The 24,465-nt window shown below is 34.4% G+C and overlaps 1 protein-coding gene across 35 annotated transcripts in view; it reads right to left on the bottom strand.

Annotated features, from left to right (window-relative positions):
• Window positions 1–1,484: 1,484 nt before the first annotated feature.
• MEF2C (myocyte enhancer factor 2C) overlaps window positions 1,485–24,465 on the bottom strand; it is a 130,945-nt gene continuing 107,964 nt past the window's right edge. For 21 of the 35 annotated variants that reach the window (XM_085566609.1, XM_085566591.1, XM_085566595.1 and 18 more), the window contains 5 exons: window positions 15,048–15,220; window positions 13,831–13,854; window positions 12,807–12,936; window positions 11,785–11,920; window positions 1,485–6,215 (listed from right to left, as the gene is read on the bottom strand). In XM_085566609.1, the coding sequence (XP_085422735.1) occupies window positions 5,894–6,215; window positions 11,785–11,920; window positions 12,807–12,936; window positions 13,831–13,854; window positions 15,048–15,220 (785 nt within the window). In that variant the 3' untranslated portion in view covers window positions 1,485–5,893. The remainder of the gene's footprint in view (window positions 6,216–11,784; window positions 11,921–12,806; window positions 12,937–13,830; window positions 13,855–15,047; window positions 15,221–24,465) is intronic. The other 14 variants (XM_085566604.1, XM_085566607.1, XM_085566605.1 and 11 more) reach the window with 6 other exon arrangements.

The following is a 24,465-nucleotide window of genomic DNA, read 5'->3' as shown; positions in this document are numbered from 1 at the left end:
GCATTTTACCTCTGGAAATATAGACACTGTTTTTGAGAAAGGATAAGGTATGAACGAGCCACATTGCTGACTTGCTCTCCTTAATGTGACATATGCAGCCACTGTCTCAGCATAGTTTCCCAGTTCTACAAAGATGTTATGTTGATTTTCACTAAAGAAAAGAAGAAAGCAAATTTCAGGGAAGGCAAACACTCTGGATGGAAAAGGTATGTGACTTAGTTATAATTTCAAACTGTATGCTTCAAAACTGCTTTTTTGGATGACATATGATAAGATAAAATGAAAAAGATTATGCAAAGAATTGTTAATTCCCCCACTCTCATTTCAACATAATTTAAAAAAACAGTTTATAAATAGAGATCATAGAATTTAAAGCAAGGTAGTAATCAGGATGTTAATGCTTATTTTTTTCCAGAAAAGCAAATAACAGAACAAAGTGTATAATAGACTCTATTTTCTAATTTCTTTTCCAATGCAGATATAGCATTATCAGTCTTAATCACATAGATGACTGCAAGATGGATAAATCTTCTAAGACAACTGCGTTTTCAGAAATATTTTGTTCATTCTGGCCAATGATGAAAAAAAGCTATTTACTTGTACAAAATATATTCTGTAGTAAAATCAATGGCACTCAATCTTAATTTTAGCATCTCATTTCAAGGCTGTATCCAACACTGTGATATTAACAATATTTCTCTTAAAATAAATGTCATGAAAAGGAACAGAACAGCACAGCTCTTTTCTTTCATAAACTTATTTAGAAACTAGTTTAGAAACTAGGGTTTGTAAAGTAATTTTTGAAATTGTAACACTCACCAAACACCTTAACTTCTTAATAGCTTGTCTGCTACTAGTGTAAAAACACATATTTTTGAAATAAAGTGATTATTTTATTCTCAAAATCTGAAACTATAAATATTAGTTGAAAAATCCCCTGTAACTCCCAATAAACAAACAAATAAAACCAAGCAAACAGTCTGAGAAAAAAGTATAGAAAGGTGAATAGATCTGTTCTGACACAGTCCTTATGCAGTTTTTTTAGAATATAGACAGAGCGCAGATCCAATTATATATGATTTTGAGATAGAACATGCATTTTTTGGAGGGTTTTTACATTGTTGTCCTCATGGGTAGAATTCACAGGATATGTATATATGGGAGTTTAGATTATCTGTCAGTTAACTATGCAGCTGAAAGCCAGGCATTATTTCACCTAGCTCCTCTGCTAGGGACAGATTCAGATGGCCTCATTCCAAATGGCACTGACTCCAGAGCAGTGATGGGATTTCCCTGACTTGGTAATGTGGGGTAATGTGTGACAGAAAATATTGCTTAGCTTTCAAAGCAAGCACAAATAATCAGTAAGGGACCTTGAGACAGCTGCTGGTAGTTAAAGCGCCGATTCTCTCATGTGTTACATTGTGAAAAGTGAAAACTGAACACTATTTAAATTAATTAAAAAATGCACAACGGACACCATATCACTAAGAAAGCCAGTAACTTTACTGATTTGTCTGCAAAATACAAATTATACCTTATTTCCAGCAGGAGAATCTTTTGAAATTTTCCCATTTTTGTTCACTACAGACAGCTGAATTAAGTCCCTTGAGATACACAGATGTGGTTTAACTTAGTTATAACATCTTGTCATCTAGTGGCGACAAAGTCCAGCTTATGCCGCTGTGAGCCTCTATTTTAATATTTGTTGCAAATGCTTGTATGCTCCCATTTACAAGCTATTTTGTTATCACCATTATTTTATGGAAGCAAATCCCCATGAAAGAGAAGAAAAAAAGAAAAAAAGGATACAACAAACCATCTGAAGCAATCCAAGTAATGCCTGTGGTAACCCAGGTCTGATATTAAATACACAAAAGACTTTAGCACTGCATTTTTAATTTTTAATTTTTTAAAAAATTACTTTCTTAAATGACCTTTTTTTTTGAATCAAACAGAGGTATGGATCAATTTGAGGTATGAGAAGGGAAGGTAGAAATGCAACATGTGACTATGAAAATAATCAAATGTATAGTTTTGATGCAGAAAGTCTGTGGCTCAAAGCTTGGATTGCTCCACATCTTTGGTTAAAATATATTAACAAAAGCCTTTTATTACATCTACAGTCTGAAGCGTTCTAACAGATACCAATGTTCCATCAGTCCTTCAAGAGACCTGTAGTGGCAGGAAATTAATGCCATATAACTGACGACATCACAGCAGATGGCACAAACAGGAACAGATGAAGTATGCCATGTTTAGGCAACAGCCTTTATTGAGGTTTCAAGTGGCTTTTAAAAAATTACAAAGCATTTACCTTCAAGGTGAAGGAAGGAGAACAAAACAGCTGTTAGACTACAGATAAAAGTGGGTATATAGGATTGCAAATACAATACAAAAGGGTTGATGTCCTTGAAAACAGCCTGTGAGTTCAATTCTTATGCTAGCTTTACCTGAAAAAAGATCTGAGGACAACAGCTAATTTGTACACTAGTCATTAAAAACTGCTAAATTCCTCTTCTGGGAAAAATATAAGCCATTTTGTTATAAACCACAATTTTTGAGAGACACTGAAATGAAAGCAGCTTTACTGTGAATGGCTCAATGCATACAATATATATGTTGTGCAGATAGAGTATATCATATAATTGTCACTAGCAATTAAACACTAACTGACAACACCTTTTAATAGAGACTAGCTTATCTATAACAATAGCAGGTGTCTAGAATGCCACTTCAGGTGTTTGAACTTACAATTAAGAATGTTGCCTAAAACATCATATAGCATGGGTTAAGGTAAAATAAATGTTAATACTCTTTCAGGGCTCTGCCCCAAACTCCTTAAATACAAAGGAATCACACAATAAACCCAAATTAGCTTTTGCAAATACAATAAATGGTAAGATACAGATAAAAGATAAAAGAAAGGTAGACAGTTATAGTTTACGGAAAGTGACTTCACAATCAAAGTTGTGCTTCTTATCATTAGATCAGTTTGCAAATATGCATTATCCCCCACAGTTTTGCCAGTATAAGTTAGTTGCCTTCTGCAGCAGGAACAAGAGGGCTGACTGGCATTTATTTTCATGTGATTCTGTTCTACTTGTGTTTATACAAAAAATCACTGTCAGAGTTAATATAAATTGCCCAGGCAATACTTTTCATGCTACTTTCTGCTTAGTTACTTGCAGTAAGTAATATTATACACTGCATCTTCATTAAATGATATCTTTCATTTTTTTCATGTGTTGCTGAGGCAAATCGCAAGGTAAACTATTAATATGGCTATTTTTAATATATCAATAGACCAAATCCCCTTCCCCACTGAGAAGTTCCTATTACTATTCCAATAAAATTGTATTTTTTCTTGAAATTACAAGGTATATTTGTGATACATTTGCATATTTTTGACACACTAAAGTTTAAAATTCTCAAAAAAGAATATGAGTACAGGTTAATCTGAGGGTGAAGAAAGTGGTTTAAAACACAGGGTTTTTGTGTTTTAAAATTAATTATGGGCCCCATTTTATCTTTTTGTTTTGTTTTGTTTTGAATTTTTAATTTATTTTTTGGTTTTCTTTTTAAACATGCGTATCTTTGTTTACCCTGCAGTTTGCTACATGAGGTAAAATGAATGCATAAGTAGCACAGTATTCTGCTTAAAGAGTTTCCAGATTATGTACTAGCCCCTGCACGGCTGGAAGTGCCTGTAAGGCAGGCTTCTGTAAGGTCATGGTAAGTGAAGAGCCTATGTCCTAATGCACACTGTAGTCTGATCATCATTCTCTACTACAGAGAAGTACACTCCATCATTTAGCAGTGCACAGCAACTGCATGTATAGGTGGAAAAAGAGCATGGATTTCACTTCAAAGTACTTTGTGTTGACATTTTGCTGTTGCAGCTATATTTTTCATCATAATGTCAATGGATGTAGTTGAGACCTAGAAGGACTCTTGAAAAAATGAGAAATATTACACTTTTACTATGGCACTAACATTTTGCTTAAACACTTTTCCCCTCCAACAGAAAGATTAAACTGAAACACTTGAACATACCATTTTTTTTCTAACAGACAAGAGGGACAAAGAGGGACTTGAAGAAAATGGCACATTCCCTCTGGTCAAGCTATCTTAGTCAAAGGAACAATATGAGGCTGGAGAAAATGTTGATGCCATGTGCTGAAGCAAGTCCTATTCCGGTGTAAACACACAGGGAGTGTTGCTCAACAATGTGTCCACAGTGAGATGATGTGACTGCAGAGGTCCATGAGAACCAGATGGCCAATACTGCCTGTGTAAAATCAACTGATTTTGAACCACCCTTGAACTGATAATCTCTTTAAGAGTTTTATGTCTGTGAGAGGGGAGGAATCTACACAACAGGCACTTTTGTGCTGATCCCTCCCTTTGCCTCCCCCTGCTGCTTCGGCACACATTTACCTGCACTCACATAGCTTACAGCCGTTAGAGCTGCACATTCAATTCAGACAGGCAGAATACCAGCTTCATTAATGAGAAAGGGCCAAATTACGCCACTTTGTCATTTAACCCATGGAAAACTACAAGATACGCAGGACGTTACGTAATGGAAGGGCCCTTAACTTGTTACAATGCACAAAACAGCATGAAAGAACTAATCAGTATATACAATGGATGGCAGTTCACCCAACTGATTGTAAAATGCTGTATTAAAATGATTTAAGTTGTTACACTATGGGTAAAGTCTAATTGTTTACAGATCAGTCTTTCAGCAGCTGACTTTGATCTGTAAAATGTATACCCACTAAAAGAAAACCGAAAGAAAATAGTTAAATGTGCAACTGCACAAATATAATTCCCCACTATCAAGAGAACAAAAACTATTACCATAATTATTATATATATTAGAAAGCTATACACAAGCATGTTAATTTCACAGATTTTTTTTTTTTAAAGATTCTTAATATTTTATATAATTAGAAATACACATTTCAAAAACAAAACTTCTGCAAAGAGAAAACAGTTATCTTGATTAGCAAAGCATGGAGTTCCTCAAGGCTTAGGGTAGTGCTTTCTATACAAAAAGTCCTTTTTGCTTGTTTCTTCAGGACTGCTTAAAAGATTAGCAAAGCTATCAAAGAAAAAAGAACAAATTTTGGCTTAAGGAAACTACAAAAGCCACAAATGCTTTGCAAACTCTGTCTTACTTTTTAATATGAAAATAAGCAAAATGTAATGTACATATTTTTATACTTTTTTATTTAATAAGTGATGCAGACCCAGAATTTTTGAAATTAAATATATCAGCCCTTGAACTCAATATTTCTATAAGTATGGTCCTCTTGAAATGGTTTGATCCTTTTTAACTGAGTGCCATACTCTAACAAAATGCCTGCATGTTTGTGAGCATTTTCAGTATGTTAGGTGACTCAGTCTCTTTCTAGCATAAATTCATGGCCACCCAACTGCTGGATCTGTCAAAACATCTGTACATTTTCTATATGTTGTATAACAGCTGCTTTCTCTCTCAGTAAAGATCTGCCATTTCTGGCAAATGTTTTCATTTTGTCTATTTACATTGTAAATAACGTTGAACCTGCAACATGACACTATCTATTGTAACATACATTTTGCAAGGGAGCACAACAGTGAAAAGAAGTTAGCCTTAAAATCTATTTTGTACAAGTGTTCTGTTGTACAACTCAAGTGCTAAGCTGATCTCAGCATTTCTGTTTATCGTTATACTGCATCACTGAGGCAAGTTAAAAGTACTTTTACAAAACAGAGTACCTGACTTTTTTTTCACACACGGCACATATAATGCATATGAACCCTTCCCCCCTCCCCCCTCCCATTAAGGTATAGCACACACACACTGCAAGAAAAAAATCCCAACTAATAGGTAATAATGTTATCATGTTGCCCATCCTTCAGAGAGCCGCATGCGCTTGACAGAGGGGCTTTCCCTTTCGTCCGGCGAAGGTCTGGTGAGTCCAATGGGGGAGTGGAATTCATTCCGGTGATCTTCTCGGTCACTTCCATCGTAGGAACTGCTACAGCTGCTCAGACTGTCAACAGGAGATCTCCCCGCCTCATGGCGCGTGTGCTGTTGGTATCTCGATGGTGTGGTGGTACGGTCTCTAGGAGGAGAAACAGGTTCTGACTTGATGTTGAGGCTTTGAGTAGAAGGCAGGGAGAGATTTGTACTCTGAGATAAATGAGTGCTAGTGCAAGCTCTGTAGGAGGAAAGGAAACTCAGTTACAGACGGAGGAGGCATGGAGCCCCCAGATATGCACAAACACTCACATGAAACAGCAGTATAAAGGCTTGCACAGGACCAGCACATGCAGAGATCATGGGGACTGTTGTCTGAGCAGAACTCATGAATTCTGGGAGATGATAGCACCACAACAGATGTGGTCAACTTTAGGGGGACAAGCCCTCATTTTGGAGAGAGGTCTCACTTTCAGGGTCTCTCTCTCTCCTTTCTTTAATATCAAGTGTCGACACAAGTTTGGGAAGGTGAACCTTTGCATTGTTGGAACCACCTTCAGGTTTCTGTATAACAAATACTTGTGTGTGTGTATGATCAACTGAGGTGGGAAGCATGGACTTTCTAATGAGTTTAATCCAATTAATTAGAATGAACTTAACTATTTTTACTGTGGTTTGTTTTGACATGTGACTTCAGATGCAAAACAGAAGAAAAAAATTCTGGTCTGGTAATTTTTATGCTTTTCAGAATAGAATTAAAATTACTGGTCCTAATATTGACATCAACAAAATAGCACAGGCAGGCAAGGATTTAGATATGATTTTAGGGTTTAAATCCATAAATCTATGATTCAATCCAGAATGAATTTGGGTAAACTACAAAAGTGAACCTGAGGAATAGTAGAAGGTGACAGACAGCTACACTGTTTGCCCATAGGAAAGCCAAACTCAAAGGATGCTACTAGCAGACAGACTGCTATTCTGAAACTTATTCAAAGGTAAGTATGTAAGTATTCTAAAGTTTTTATTTTTTTTTCCCTTCCTTTTTTGTGCATTTTTTGGGCAGGTAATGGCAGAGGAAAGATGAAACAGGCAGGGAGGAGAGTGAATACTGAGAACACACTTTATGGGAGAAATGAGATTACTTTCAACTGCACAACATTTTGTAGAAAAGCACCACCTCCTGGCAAAATCTGACTTTTCATCATTAGAACAGAATTTTCAATATGCAGTTCACATTATATTCCACTTCAGGGACCATTTGCTAAGCTGACGTTAGTGTCTTACCCAATAAACAGAATTTCAAGGTTTCTATTAATGAGTTTTTATTTGTACAGAGGTAGGAAGGCAGTAGGGGAAACACTTGACTTCACAAGATTTTAAACCTAAAGGGATGTGCAGGCATTTTTAATGCAAGAAGGTGTAATACTGGGATTTGAAAGGGACTTCTAAGAATGTAGAAGACACAGGTAAGTTTAGTGTAGACTTTTAGTTTACTGAAATAATTCTTTCTCTAGGGTGTCATCAACTGAGAGCTGAGTATTATTTAAACAGCACTTACTACTACTTTGATGATTTTTTTTTCCTTCTGACACATTTAAAATAAAATTATATGTCTTCAATATTGAATAATATCCTCTGATTTTATCAGGAATTGATGCAGCATTTAAAAATGAATGGATCTTATTAAAAAACAAACCAGCATGTTCTGCCTTCAATTTTTTCATCAATTCTTCATTCCTATACAGACAAATTTGTCAAATCTGCAATAGGCCATTTCCTAAGTTACAGAGTTCATAAGTAGTAGCCTTTACAGTAAAAAATGCAACCTTTTTCTTTTTTCAGAGTATATTTTCTTTGTATTGCTTCTGTAAATATGAAATTAACACATATAAGAAACCATAAATATAAGGCTTTGCCATTCCAACTTAGTGAAATATGTGAAATATTCCACTCTTCCTGAAAAGGTGTTAAAAACAATCCAAAGAGAATTTCTGGTGGTTTTTTTTGTTTTGTTTTGTTTTGTGTTTTGTGTTTTTTTTTTTTTTTTTTTTTTTTGTTTTTTTTTTTTTTTTTTTTGCTTAGGAGATTCTAGGACTTCACCTGAGTAAACAGTTTGTCAGCTTAGTATGATAAGATTACATATGATTTTACATATATATATATATATATATATATGTATAGCTTATAGCTAAACCTGAAAGTTCTATAATAAAGGATGGTGGAGCCTAGAGAATGGATTTAGAAGTGTTTGATGTGAGCAAGTTCCATGACACTTTGCAAAGCTCAGGATAATTAAAAAAGATAAAAATAGACAAAAATAGCCATATTCAGTCAAATTTGTTCGCATGGAACACACTGGCATTCCACTGTGTGACAGTATCCAAGGGAACAAATCTAGAGGGATAAACTGAATTTCAATGATACATGGCTGGTATTACTGTACTGGAATATTGCCTTTTAATAGTGCCTCAGATGTGAGTATAAGAATGCATCTCTACAGACTTTTCTACAGATTTCTTGTGATGCAGCAGCGGTATTACATAATAACCACATAAAAATTAGCGGCAGTTATATAAATGCTTCAGGTGGATTGCATTTTGAACCACCTTTTTTTTGGTACATTTTTAAAAGGATAAGAAATAATTTTGGCAGGTAAAGACTGAATTTCTGAGTTTTATAGCAATATTAAAACAATAAAAATAAATTGTAGCACTTATTTTGATTCACTTTGTTCTTTCAAAATATACCCTTTTGCTGCTGAAAGTATTTCTGAAATTTGATATATTTTTATTTGATTATAATTTGGAATATTTCATTAACATTTTCATTAACATTTTTGTGAGAAGCTCATCTAAGCTAAATCTGCACAGGAAACATACTGATACACATACATGCAAATAGTGAAATAATAGGTACTTAGGTGCAATCTTTAAATCTGTATTCTAAATAAAGGATTGACCTCTACCTAGAATGGAAAGTGCACAATAAGAAATGAGAATTTTGTCTGCTGCAAAATGATTTAATTTCCTGTACAGGTGTGTATAGGTGTAGAAACAGCTGTTTGCACTTAAATGTATCAATGCATATTTTACACTGTTGCTTCATATAATTACATTAATTTGGTCCAAGCATGCCCTATTGTAATAATGTGAAACCTTCACTAAATTCCCGGTAAACAAACAGGGAAAACCTACTGAGAAACCAAAGAAAATGATTCAAAGGTTTGTGTACAATTACATGCACTGAATATATGCTGGGCAGTCCACTTAGGTACACAACATCACCTTTTTCCACATATTGTATGAGAACATTTCATTTTATGCGGACAATGAAGAAAATTAATATCTTAACTTAGCACACCAGTCCCTCTTGAGGCCAGTGTAGTTAAAATTTGATTTCTGTTCAGATTATGATGGCCACATGGAGAAATGCTGCTTCCTATTTGGTTTCCACATGGAACATTTACACAGCTCTGCTGTGTAAATATTCCAAGGGGGGGAAGCAAGTTGGGGAGCAAGACGGTGCCATGAACTTGGGATGATGACAACTCTGTGTATATCTCCTGTCTGATTCTCCAAATGTATTGAAGCTCATGCACAACTAGAATGCAGGTTTGAGTAAGTGATGAGTGAGGACATGAATATTGACCACATAGATTATTCTAGTGTGAAAATGTGGTCTATTGGTTCCTAATTGCACAGTCAACTTGAAGAACTAAGAGCTTGGTTGCAGAGATCTCTGATTACCTCCAAGATGGTTCTGACAGTGCTACTGAAATTGCTGAGGACTTATCTGGAGCAAGATAAAGCTTCTAAGCCTATTTTATTCTACTACTAGTCACATTCCTGTCATGCATTGAGGAAGCAGAGCTGATTTTCACCTTTAGACTCTGGTGCAAAACCAAACCTGAAGGAGACCTGGTATGTCTCTTCTATTAACTGTTTTCTCACAAGTTTTTATAGCCTACTATTAACAACAAGCATCTCACTGCCAAACATTTTCAGGATATGACCCCACTAAGCACTGAAATTTGTGTTGTCAAAATATTTCTGGATGTGCTTTCTCAAGTATGTAAAGATGACTGTAATTTTGTTTCATTTTAAAAATCTTTTTGCAAATTCTAAATTAGGATATGTTCTACAGAATTTCAAGTTTTTCAAGTAATTCAAAAGTTAAAACATGCTCTGGCATATAGAACTCAGTGAGTATGATTTTCTGCAGTGATAGAAGACTTCTCCAGAAGTGTGAAGCAGCTTTCATAGCTGAATTCACTTACAAATCACTGAAAGAATAATAATAATAATGAGTAGCAACTCAGAATGTATCCTACAGCCACAGACATTACACTTTGACATTCTGTGATACAAATCAGAAACAGATCACAATGTGTGATGTATCTGAAAAGGTATGTAATTAGTTTAGGAGTTAGTTTATACTTTTTTATTTTTGCTAACCAAATAGCCTTATTACATTCCTTGGTATGGTACCAATTGTTTATACAGTAATATCTAACATGTGAACTTTCAATTTATTTGAAAATTTATGATTTTAGTTGTACAGTAAGTCTAAATGCTGACCCAATTATAAATACTGCAAACTCACAAAGAAAAGTATAAGCGAAAGATATTAAGACTATTTTTTTCTATCACATGCATTTCAGTTGTATGTTTTTATGACATTTGTATCTATATATACTTATTTATACAGAAATGAAGTTTAAAAAATTTGTTTCCTTTTAAACATTTGTATAACTCTCCTTAAAAGCGCAAATTACCAACAAGATAGTAGAAGGAGAATTCTGAATTTTAAGGCATGTTTAGAGTATTAAATTGTTCCACACTATGACAACAATCTCAAAAAAAAGGTGCATATGTGGTGGAAGACCTCTTTCTGAAAAAAGGTTTTCCTTTCAATAGTAAATTAATTAATTTTTTTCCTCATAAATACACTCTTGCTTCTATTTTTATAGCTAAACCTTTTAAAATTTCAACATGTCTGACCACACATTAGGCTACTGTACCACACTAGTGCATGCCTATGGTCATACTGAATAGAAATTGTAGATATCAAAATATTTGAAAATCATACACCTGTTCACTTAAATGAGCCAAGAGGTTGCTTGTTCAGGTGATTTCTCTTTGTGAATTTTCACACTTCTAAAGATCCTGAGATGATTGAGCACTGTATTTCTCTGAAACTTGAATAAATATCGCAAAATTAGCCACTAGAGGGCAGGAATACCCGTACTCCTCAGCACAGTCACATTACAACGAGTTTTGTAAGCTTACGGTTCTTTGGTTTAACAACGCTATTTTCTTATAAAAATCATCTCCAAATAAATGTAACTTGAATTTCACAGTTGAGCAGAAGGAGGTATGTGATTATTATATAAAGTTAATCTTAATCTCAGGTCAATTAATTATGTAATCTTACTTTATTAAAATAACTAAAATTTTTTCTAGTTTGCTGTAAATGTGCAACAGTAACTGAAAATTAAAATAAATAATAAATATGGCATCAGTACAATATAGGTGTTTGGTTTTAGTAGTGAAATAAAATCTTATCTAAAGAAATAAAAACTAAAAAAATAAACAATACACTACTGAAAAAAATGCCATGAACACAGAATATTTCATTGTAGCTGCCTAGCAAACTTTTCATTAATTACATTGTTCCAGCTTTGCAAAATCTATTCTTTACACACAGTGGATATGTTCTGGTATGTTATCTTGACATATTTCACATTTGGAATTACTGGGGAGGTTGAAGCCACTGTAGGACAGTAAAATAAAGAAAGCACTGCTTACCCCAATTGACTGAGGGCAGATGGTGGCATGTTATGCAGGTGTTGCTGTTGCCAACCAGTCACAGAACCAAGATGAAGAGCACTGGCTGTATTAAAACCAGAGAGAGATGATATATCTGCACTACTCAGAGAATATTCTAGATTTGAAAACAGAAAGACAATAATTAAGAGAGAATTAAAGAGGAAGCAATTAAACAACAACTAGCATAGTAATTTTCATGTCATTTTGTAAGCCTTTTAATTTTAATTACACCAATCACATTAAGTTGCAGCAGAAAAAGTAAATCTTCCTCTTCCCTCAACTCATTAATTTGGGAGCAAGTAACGCACTAATAATTATTCTGTAATCTAGCAGGACTTTACTGGATCTGGCAGATCTAAAGCACCCTTAGCCTGTAAATTCACCATAACTATAAACAGACAGTCAGAAAGACTTGAAAAATATAACAATTTGTTTACAGTCTTTCTTACAGAAGCTAGCAGGCAGCCTGTTTCTGAACAATAAATGTGTTCTCAAAGCATGTTGGATCTGTCACTGTGTGCACTCTGTACAGCAGCAGTACAGAACAGGAACTGTATAGAAGCCTTGAGACTTCATTTCTGCACCCTCACAGGTAAGAGGCTGTGTTAGCCAACAGTTACTGAACTCTTATTCCCACTACCATCACAGCTTTAGCGTGGTGCACTCAACTTCGTGAAATTATATCCAAGGAAGACTAAGGACTGTTAACTGTTTTAAGGTTGTTGTGTTTTTTTTTTTTTCTTTGTTTGTTTGTTTTTTAATTAAAGCCAGTGAAACAAAGCTACCAAATCAGTTTTACTTCAAGCAAATCAGCTAACTTTGAAACAGATACGCCTAAAGTTAGTGACAGGTGCAGAATAAGCAAATGTAATGCAAAGGTATAACAGCTATGAATTTTTCATTTTCCCCGAAGAACATTTACTAATTTATTAATACTGAGATAGACACTTATCAGCACCTTGCTCCCTTCCCCATCCTTTGCATCCTGCACCCATACTTACCAGTACCATATGTTGTTGAGATGGCTGATGGGTATCCTCCCATCCCTTGCCCTGGTAGAGTAGGAGTTGCTACGGAAACCACTGGAGTAGCCAATGACTGAGCAGACTGGGAGTTATTTATCCTTTGATTCTTTTAAAGTAAGTAAAAGAAACATATTATTGACCAGTTATAAGTCAGTTGAATGTATTTGCTTTCTGGGAATGTTTTGCGCATGAGAAATACAGGCTATTACAAATTTCTAGAAATTAATCATTTAACATGTGGCTTTGATGAACTCTGCCAACCCTATCATTTACAAGCTTTCAAGAGACCAGTTGTCACCATAGTAACCCATTACATCAGTATCTCCTAGGTAACTGAACTAGTAAGACTGCTTTTATTGTGGGTAGAAGAACAGATCATGTGAAAAACTAATGAAATATATGAGCTCTATTCCCATTGTTTTCCTTTTCACTTACATAGGAAAAAAAAAACCTACCACAAAAAACAATGAAACCCAAAAAGCAAAACAAAGCAAAAAAAAAGGCAAAAGAAAAACCCAGCTCTGCTAGGGTTTGAAAATGAGGTGCACTCCTAGACTGATGAACACTGAACTCTTACCATGGGATGGAGCTCTCACTACTCCATTAGATTGCACAGCAGTTACACACTTTAACTCCATGGCACTAGGTGTTGCAATATAAGAATTACACTAGAGAACTCTAATTATGTGAGTGGCAGGAAAAAAGGGCTAAAGAGTCACCAAAAAAGGAGGCTGTCATAAGGCTACATCATCTTCAAAAACATAAGTTTGCATGCTCTCCATGCATCACCAAAAAAAGAAAGCTTAATTCTAGCATGCTTAATTTGAATATGTGCAACAAGGCATTTGGTCTTCTATTGCTACATTTAAAAAATTGCAATGACTTTTTTGTTCACATCATAGTTATTTTCCATGTTATTTCAACCAACATTTTACCTACATTATAAAAATAACTGTTTTTTAAAAAATTCATTATTAAGATGAACATCATTACCACTTACCAGAAGCAGATCAACATCCTCAGACTGATTGCAAAGGAAAGTAGTATTAAAAATTAGTAAATATAAATATTTACCAGGATGCAGGTTTTAGCTTAGGGAATATTTTCATTTCACAGGGGCAGAAAATTAAACACCTTCTGAGCATATCTTGGAAAATATACACCTCATAGATCTCTTATTTGTCCTCCTAATGGAATGGTTGACTCAATTGTAGGAACAACCTATCCAGTTTTCAGCACAAGACTTTCTCCAAGAATTCATTTGTCTTCCACAGTCTCATTGTTTGCAGATTGTCTTGCTGTACCTGACCACTCACAGAGTCTCTTGGAAAATATAATTTTTAAGGGGCTTGGAATAATAATTTGAAGCAGACAGTTTGTCACTGTCTTGATCAACTTTCAGTACTGCCCTGTAGGACTATTTGTCACTTTTTGACTTAGGAGGTAGCATCACATTTATGGGCTGTTTTAGTTTGATGATTAATTGATTTTTCATAAAGCTGAAGAAGTCAACTTAGAAGTTGTTTCAATAATGTTTGTTATAAAATAGAAAATTGCATCACTGGAATGACTTTTTAAATTAAGTTTGCTTTTAATGTTAAATCACTTAAAACAGCTTTACTTGGATACACAAACTTTCGAAAAGAAAGTTCAAGACAAGAACACAACACCTTCCCAATTCAACCTTCTAGCATAGTATATTGCCGAAATTTTACTAGTCCTGGCAGAACATACAGAAATTTCATGCTCCTTTTTCTCTTGCTCTGTCTATTTACTTATCATTACAGAATATGGAGTTCACAGTGATACGGCTCAAATTAATTTGTAACTGTTAATATGCCATCTGCTAAGAATCTGTTTGGCTAAATATTTAAGAAAAACATAATAGGTTAGAAATGCTCAGGGTTAAATTTAGCCTTTATAACAACTTCAGGAAAGAGTCAGCTAGCTGGGAGAGAGACTGCAGATGGTTAGGCTGTGCACAGTTAGGACACAGTTCCTACTTTGCAGCTCAACAGACAAAGGGTAGGAAGAAAATAAGACTTCAAAAAAAAACCCCAAACAATCAAAGAGGCTCAGACTACATCCTCAGCTTGTTGTCAAGCCCTAGTTAGAAAAACCGAACAATCGAGAATTTAGTTTCCTGAGCCAGCCTTGAAATTCCTAAATCACTCTTATCTGAAGTAGATAAAAAGAAAAGCTTTGAAAATTCATTACCACTGATGGCATGGTAGTCTTGCTGCCAGGTGGAATAAGCACACGGAGGTCTGGTTTACGGTTGTTCATTCCCAAATTCATTGGAGGTGGAGATTTTGCTTGCATATTCTTGTTTAAGTTGCCAGGTGAGACCAGCAGACCTGGTGAGTTGCGGGGGTTTCCATATCCATTTCCTGTTAAGGTAAAAAAAAGAGGGAAAAAAAAAAAAGAGAGAGAATAGTTTGATGAAGCCCACTGTATCTTTTAAGCCCTTCTAAAACTGTGAAATCAAAAACTCATGGTAGATATCTGTGTCATGTATCTTTGTAGGAAAGTACAACATGTGCTATATTTGGAACAACTGGTCTTCAAATGCTCTCTGTCATGACTGCTGACATCTCTGTGATGTCCTGAAATTAACTCAATGATACAATTTTGTTTACAGCACTGTGGCATATAGCACAATATACTGTGCCCTTGTAACAGCCAACATCTGACATTTGCCTTACAAAAATCAGAAAAGTCAGATAATTTAAGGGCATAAAAACTGTCAAAGTATTGAATATTTTCTTGACATCTACAGAAGATTGTGCCTTTTTTTTTTCTTTTTTTTCTTTTTTTTCTTGTTTTTCTTTTTTTTTTTTTTTTTTTTCTTTTAAACAAAGGATGAGTATAGCAAAGCTATGATTTCCACAAAAGGTGGGGGGAGCACCAGAAGGATTCATAAATTCTTTCGGCTCACTTTCACTATACTTCTTGGACCTGGTTCTATAAACACAAAAATCAATGGGAGCAAGATCATAACCTGATTGGAAAATACCACCATATCTTTCATCTTCTCTCTTCTGCAGGCCCCAGGAACAATTCTCACAAGCAAAAGTTTCCTTTATCATTTTTAGAAGAGAATATTCTCTAACCTCATTGCATTGACAACTGTGTGTCCATAAGGTTAATGACCTACCATTCCACTATTTCATTCCCCTGATTTTACCTCTTACCTACATAAAATCTAGGGAAAAAGATGACTTTTTAGTGTAACCTTGAAATTCTGTCTACACAATTCAAGAGAGGTAAGAAACTGCCCAGCTATAGAGAGGGAACAGCATGAAAATTAATATGGAAAGAGAAAACTTCTACCTTGGGTAAATACCAAAGAAACAAATGCTATGGAAGACTTTTCTGAGCTCAGCTTTTGCTTACAAGCTGCAGCACACAGCCTAATATTTGTGTGAGAGGATAAATTACTCAGTGTGGCAGAGCCCTCTGGGTCAGAAACCCTGGAAGTCCAAATTTCCTGTTTTCCCAAAGTCAGTGAAGACCACAATATCTCCCCCATCCCCCTGCCCCGTGTGAAATGGTGTTTATAGCCCTAAAGAACATAGATTATGGAACTAAATTTGATAATGTCTATGATATAGGCATAAAAATGACAGTACACGACAACAATTTGCTTCTCTGGTTAGGATAATGAAGTGTGTCTGACCCTAATTAAGATTTTCAAGCTTTTAATCCTCAAGTGCATCAGCCACTTGTACTTACCAAATCAGAAAATCCATGGAAAAATTTGTCAAAGGCTATTAAATAAAAAACCACCAGGCTTTGGAAGACCCTGAACAGTGAACACTAGTATTATGGCACAGGAAAATTATTAAAAACTGCTTGAATTCTGTACTTGTCATGTACTTTCAGTAACTGCTGTGGCCTGGATTGTTTTTTCTCACAATTTCTATTATCATGATCTCCAAGAATTTGCAATATGATGAAAATTTAAGACCGCTCAGATCACTTCTAATAGTCTGTATTAAAATGGCTTTGGAGATTTTGCACTAAAATATTTTTCATAGCAAATTTTGTTGTTTATTTCCTTAATAATATCATACAGTTAGGAAAACAAAATGAGGTCTGAAATGTATTTTAGACTTACCAAGCAAATTCAGCAGAGTGCTTTCAAAAGTTTTTCATTTTGTACCAGTAGGCTTTTTTTTCTTTAAAATGAACAATTATTGTCAACATAGATGAGCTATCTATTATGCTCTAATTAATGCTATGTTTGAAATTACAAGGGGCATTTTGAATATACAACAGTATTTTCTACCAGAAACCACACTGTGTTTTAAAAAAGTTCATCTTTTACAAACTGGGTACTGAAAATCAAGGCATGAAGTGATCAATAGAAGAAACTGAAGCAAAAGTTGGATTTCTCTGGTGTCAGTTTCATACAGGAGGTATTTTACCAGCAGGATGTAAAACTGTCTGTGAAATCTGTCAGATGACAAGGATTTGCTCAGGAAGTGGCAATGGAACTGTTTGAAGCACTACTGAGTTTTTTTCAGTTCTACAATATAGGACCTAAGATATATAGCAAAATGCATTCCACTGTATCCTATATATTTCTAGCTGTGACTTTTGGAGAATAAATCACCTTACAAGAAAGAACTCGCATTTCCTACCTAAGATTTACTTAATATTATATACTATAAAGAAACAGTGCTTAGGGGAAAGAGTGCTTCTGTAGATAGCTTTATTCTTCAGAAACATTCATCTAACCTTTACTGATCTAAAATAGTTTGAACAGCCATTATATTTATATTTTAAAAACATCAAATTCTTTTTAAGAACTACTTCTAGCATTTCTCTGCCAGCAGATTTCTGTTTTTTGTGGCATACTATGCCTGCTAGTATTTTGAAGCCATATAATAACAGTTCCTATTTCCAGACACCAAACTTATTCTTTTGGTATAGTGAGGATTCAGGAATGTAAGACTGTGGACCTTAAACCAATAATACAGAAACCCATCATTTGGAAATAAGTGATGAATGTATTCATGTGGTTTAAAGTTAAGAAGAATCTGCATGTAAACCAGCTCTTTAAACTGTACCCTTTTAATTCAAGAGGGCTGTGGCCTGCTTTAAGGCAGCTGTCCCACTTTCAGATAAATCCACCAAAGAGAACGGCTTAATTTACATTCAGAGGTAAAACAAATGCATAAGACTTCTAATGTACAAAGTAAATCTTCCTTCATACTATACTTTAAAATTACATTCTGCCTTGACAATTATCAATTTAGATGTGACCATATGCAGAACATATCATTCTGCTATCCACCTGAAAGCACAAAAATTATATGTCGTATATGAATGGATTTCCTGATTATAGATCATAAGAAAATGAAAACAGATGGATTTTAGGGCAAGTTTGCTTTACATTTTTATTTGGTTAAAAGCTATATTTTTTAATGGAATAGAACATTTTAAAATTTACAGCATTTTTAATTCAACAAGTTTTCAGAAAACAAAATTCCTTGTATTGTTTGTGACACCAATTTGTAAGAGTAAAAATATTTTATGCAGTAAAGAATTTGTTTCTAGACAAGTTAGTGGAGCAGCACGTGTTATGAAATTCAGTGCCAGACTTTGTATTTGGACTAATGGCAGAATGTAAAGACAAATGCTTTTTGAGCACAGAACACTCCTCTTGGAAATGCTCTCACATTTTTCGTTTAGGCACAAGTGCCATTGACTGTTGAATGAATTCCATCCAAGTACAAACTACATGATTAATCCCTATAATTTCACTTTTAAAAAACTCAGAAAAGTTATTTTTATGCACTGATAGTTATCCAATCAAGAAGAATTATTAAAAAATTAATTTAATAATGAAAAGCTACATTTTTAACTGTCCTACAAATTCATGTAATACTGTCTTAAGCATCTTAATCTTAATTTTAAGATTTTAAGGATACTAGAAGGGCATGAGCTAAACCAGGACAGAACAGAGAGCAAAGTTTACTTCTCTCTTTTCATCCCCTATTATAACACCTGTACCTTTAAAGGAGTTTTGGTCATTGGTGGTGTTACAGGCGTTGTAAAGTGGCTACAATTCTTAATATTCTCAGAATTACAACAATAAATCTATATTGAACATTTAAGCCAGGAAACTTTCCACATATTAAGATAACATGAAGGAGAAAAGAGTAACTTTTTTTCTTATCTCTCAATATTCTTGAACATCATTTTAATAATTCACAGTCTTTAAATCTTGAAAATTTGGAAAATTTTAGGAATTTGATTTCTTGAACATCTGAAACTGTCATGTTCCTACTTGTTCCTTTTTTTTTTTCTTTTTTGTGATTTCAAAGACTGAATGAAAAATCCTCTATGGTAGTCTGAAGAACTAAAGTGGAAGAAAGAAAAACAAGATATACAATTTGTATGTCCTTTATTTAATCTCTCATTTGTTTATTCTAGTGCTTTTTAATGACAATATGAGTTGCGAATTTACAAGATCCTTAGGAACCTGAGATTAATTTTAAGACAAAATGAATTTTCAAATATTGAAGGAGTTTTAATAAATACTAATACTCATTACATTTTTCCAATAAGTGTATGGTTTTACTTGTGAAAACTTTAATATTTCTTCCAAGATGCATACATACATTAGATTTCATGGAGGATTTCTACTTCTTATTTGGTTATACTGAATGCATATCTCATATATATGACATTTTGACTGATCACCAAGGCTCTCAAAAAGAAATTTAAATACAGAATTAATATATATAAGCAGAAAACTCACCTGTGCATCACACCTCATGCAAACACTTCACTGTTCAGTCAGGTGCATGGCAAGCTAACCTGATCACCAACACTGTGGTTATGTTTTATTGCTATAATAAGAGCTGTACTTAAATGTTTCTAAATTAGTACTTCTAGTAAGTATTTTCCCACTTTAGGAGTTCACACCTTAAAAAAAAAAAAAAAAAAAAAAGGTAAAGCTGCCACCTGACTATTTGAATTAGCCTGTGGCTACCCACATAAGCAATGAGGAACCCTTCAGAATAATTTTCTCATTGCAATTAGTCTTCCCAGATGGCAGGCAGATATTTCAGCACATGGACTCTCTCCTTGCAACCCTTAGAAATAGGCGTGTATATCATAGACAATGAAGGGCTGTGGTAAGTTATCCACTTAGGGAAGGGGAAATGTGCTTTCTTCTTCAAGGATGATCATTATTATTCCTTATTTTCTTTTTTTTTTTTTTTTAAACTCAGCAAATAAACAGAGTAGTAGATGATCCAAGTTAAGGTCCTGTTTGGTTTTTTTTTCAGTCTTGAACTACAATTACTATTGCCAGTATGCTTATAATATAATGTCCAATCATAGGATCTTGTTATCTGCTTTCATAATTATTTAGTGGCATCTCATATCAGGAATCTCAGATCACACAGCTTTCATGAAAAAAATATTGTCTTTCTGATAGCTGTACTTCTGATTGTATTGATTAATTTATTTCCATTTCCACAATTTTGTTCTAACACCTTTATCTATAGTTATGCTCTTTTCAGAATCCATATATTTCACATCATCTTGTTTTGATTGAAGCTTCAGCTAATCAAAACAGTGACTAATTTGAAACTATTGAGGAAAATCACTTAATTATACAGTAGTCTTCAGTTTTGTGTTTTATAAATATTACATGTTTGTAGTTTAAACACATGGGCACTCCACTATGAGCAACAGAAATATATTCTTTGTGTCACAGTTTTCTAAGGCCCAAACCTCAGGGATCAGAGAGTCATGGCTCTTCCATGTAAAACAGGTCTCCTGCCCCCACCACTGGTGTAGTATCAACTGCCATGAGGAGATAGCACATGCAAGGTCCCTGACCTAGCATGGTGCTTCCTCCTCATTCTCACTTGACATTTGCAAATGTTATGTCCATGTTCTGCACTAGGAATACACTAGTCTTCCACACTAATGTGTAGTCTAATAGGAGAGGTCAGTGCTTCTCCTATTAGTGATGAGGTGGATGTCTGAAACTTAGCTTGCATCACAGGTTTTCCAAAAAATCTTGTTTAAATCTCCAACTTACAGGCATAGCCCTGATCTCCTAGCATGTGAACAACTCATATGTGGCCTTTTCCTGAGATCTGAGATAATCATCTACCCTAAATATGCTTTCAGGACTTAACAATGCTCTTAGAAATACACTAGTTGACAAGACGCTCAATTCTAGTCCTGTTTATGTAAAAAATGAGAAGTTTTTTTTTTTTTTTTTTAGTATGGGTTGTTTCAACATTGTGATAATTGAGAAAAAGAAAGCAACAACAGAATGTGACTTATGTCAAAGAGAAAACTATATAGCTGAAAAATATATTACTTTCTGAAGATATATAGGAGAAAAATACATTCCTGGGAAGAAGAGAGAACTTATCTCTTTTGACTGCCAGAAAGAGACCTTTGACAAATCATGACACAGAATCACACAATAGCTTGGGTTGGAAAAAAATGTAAAAATACCCAGCTCCAAGTTCCCTGGTAAGGACAGGGACACATTTTGCTAGAATTTACTCTAAACTCCATCCAAGGTGGCCTTAAGCACGTCCAGGGATGGGGCACTCACAGCTTCTCTGGGCAGCTTCTGCCAGAGCCTTACAATCCTTAGTCAATAATTCCTTCTGAATACCTAATCTAAATCTGTGTTGTTTCAGTTTGAAGCCATGACTCTTTTGTCAACCATCTGCTTTTAACAAATTATTTGTTGATGACAAATTATTTCCTTTCTGGGCTGTTTGAAATAAATTATCATTTTGAGGAAACTACTTTTCAATGAAATATATTTCAAGACAAGTATAATTCTAATTATAAAGAGGATGACTTATTTGAAAAGATACCTAACCCATCCCTGTCTCCTTTGGCTTCTGTTACTGGGAGACTGCTCCAGCTGTTATCACAGGAAAAATGACCTTGTAAGAGATTTGGAAAAGAAAGGGAATGATTGGATTCAATATCTTAAATGGTGGATCACATTGAAAGTTAAATGGCAGGCATCATGTTAACTTAATGCTCTCAGGAACTTCCATGTTGGCCTGAGGTCACAACTTCACGAGATTAAAAGTATTTCTTGTTTTCTTTTTCACAGCAAAGTCATTGCTCCAGTCCAGATCCAAGAGTCATCAGCTATCCCTTTCAGGACTCAGGACAGGCATGAAATACAGACATTTTCTAATTTGCAATGCCTTTTTCTATTTTCTGAATTTTAACATGAATATGTATTGCAGTGTGCAACAGAAGACAGTGTTGAGTCCTAGTGATCAAGAATGCATACAGAAAAAACAGTGAAATCCCTGTCTCATTTAAAGAAAGCATAAAATTCCCCCAGACTTCACTTGGAAAGGGATTTTATCTAAAGAAACAAATTAGTCTTGAGGAACATTTGAAACTTCTTGTAATAAAAGAAGTCATTCATTCCTGTCTTTAAGATCTCATTTATGAAGAACCAGTTTGTATGACTCACTTAATTGTTCATTACACGTGAACTCAGGGCTCTTTCCTTTTCAAATCTTTCAAGCTGTCTTTTTATAAATACAAATATTGAGACACTGTTATTAGACACAGAGAATAACTAAGTATATTACTAAGTGAACACTTACACAACTGGTGGAAGCCTAATAAAGGCCCAATTTTTACAGACTTTCATTGAAGTCTACTGAGAGTGGGCTTGCATGGATCTCTTCTTTGGTAAGAAGTCACATGAGTTAGCTGAAGACAGACACGCCCAACCTTTGTATATGACACCCACTGCAAGATTTTAGAATTTTTTTATATGAACAGCAGCATTTAGCCATTCAAGCTTATTCTCAAAGTTTCATTGATGTGACTCTCATGTGTTATTTGTTACTTGGAATTAGAGCTGGAAAGGCTTGTGTTGACTACCTACACAGATATGAAATTCAGTAGGTAGACTGTTTCCTTCATACTATTTATTATTCCTGTCAAACAAGTTTTAGTGTACTGCCTGCTTTGACAAAATCTCCTACCTGTAGGTACTTCCCTTAAAACAATGAAGAAAAAAATGTGTCTGTCTATCCATCTATCTATCTATCTATCTATCTATCTATCTATCTATCTATCTATTTCCCATCCATCCATCCATCCATCCATCCATCCATCCATCCATCCATCCATCCATCCATCTCTATGTATATGGATATATATTCTTATATGGAGAAAACCTTGGAAGAGGAACACTTAGAGGCATAATACAAATAGAAAATGAAAAACAGAGCAGTTATATTTTTAATTCCTTATCCCATTCCATGGTTTTAAGTCAACCTGCCAATATATAAATTCTAATTGTTTGGAATTGGCTCTATTGCATCACAAACTCTTTTATGAATGACTGTGTGTCCTTTCTTTTGTGCTGTGAGATTCCTTGGACAGGAACTATTGTTTACATTTGTGCCATATTTTACTCAATCTTTGGGCCAGAAGTCTGTGGATTATTGCACTTGTCAAGTAATAAGGGACAGACAACAACTTATCATGCTTTTGTGGCAAAGCCATTTCCTGTCTTACTAATAGGTTGTCCATAAAGTATGGTTTGAAAAATATTTCTCCAAGCTCATTTGTTTATTTAACATATTTCACACTTATAGTCCAAGAATTACTTCTCTTGACTATACAAAGCATGATTTCAGGGTAGAGTGAAGAATATTTATGTAACATTTCAATTTCTTTTAAAAAAAAATTGTTTGCTTATTTATATTTATAGTTACAAAAGTTTTTAATGCAGCTAGATGTTTTTGAAATCATTGCTTATTTTTGGTACTGCTGGTCAGCTTAATTGGGTAGATTGCACATCTTTTTACTAAACCACTCTTTGAGGATATATCATCCAGATTGCCTCTACTCTGAGGGAATATAAATTAAAAATTGCTGCTATTACACGTATTCCCATGTGGCTTGAAACACTGGTAGAGTACATTCACCCACAGTCAGTACACCACCCAGAAAAGGAAAGGAAAAAAGAATGAAAGCACAAGAAAATTATGATACTGGCTGGTACTTCAGGACCTCAGCCTTCAGAGGATGAGAAAGCATTGTTGGCCTGTGGCTAGTTTCCAGAAGGAAATGACTTGCTGCTGATTTATAGAAAAATACAGGATTTGGTTATCAAAAAAACAAGGGATAAATTTTTCAAAATGTAATGCTGATCTGTTCAGTTTCTAGTGCTTTTTAATAACAGGTTTAAAGATAGTTTGAAGACATCAGATTAAAAGACAGCAAGTGCTTAGTTCCTCTGACAGCATTTGTAGAGCTTTTTGTAGAACTGTTGAATAACTTTCTCCATTAGTTTAATATTAATGTCAAGATGGGGGGTAGAAATCAAATAGAGAAACAATCATATTACAGAAATAAGCAGTTGAAGTAGGTATATATTTTATTATATCCATAATGGATTTAATACTTGAGAAGGAAATTTTCCTTTGATTTTATTATTTATAGTTGTTTTAAGTCTATAGAAATGCTGTTGATTTAAATTGGCTCGTTCAATTAAAAGGAAAACTTTATTACAAAATACAGAATATCTTTCTTTGAAAGCCATACAAAAGGAAAAATAGAACCCAGTCTAAAAGTAGAACTCACTTTGAAAATC

The sequence above is a fragment of the Lonchura striata genome, chromosome Z (assembly GCF_050655825.1).
Source record: "Lonchura striata isolate lonStrDom1 chromosome Z, ASM5065582v1, whole genome shotgun sequence".
NCBI classification, from domain to species: Eukaryota; Metazoa; Chordata; class Aves; order Passeriformes; family Estrildidae; genus Lonchura; species Lonchura striata.
This window is presented reverse-complemented; position numbering and strand designations above follow the sequence as displayed.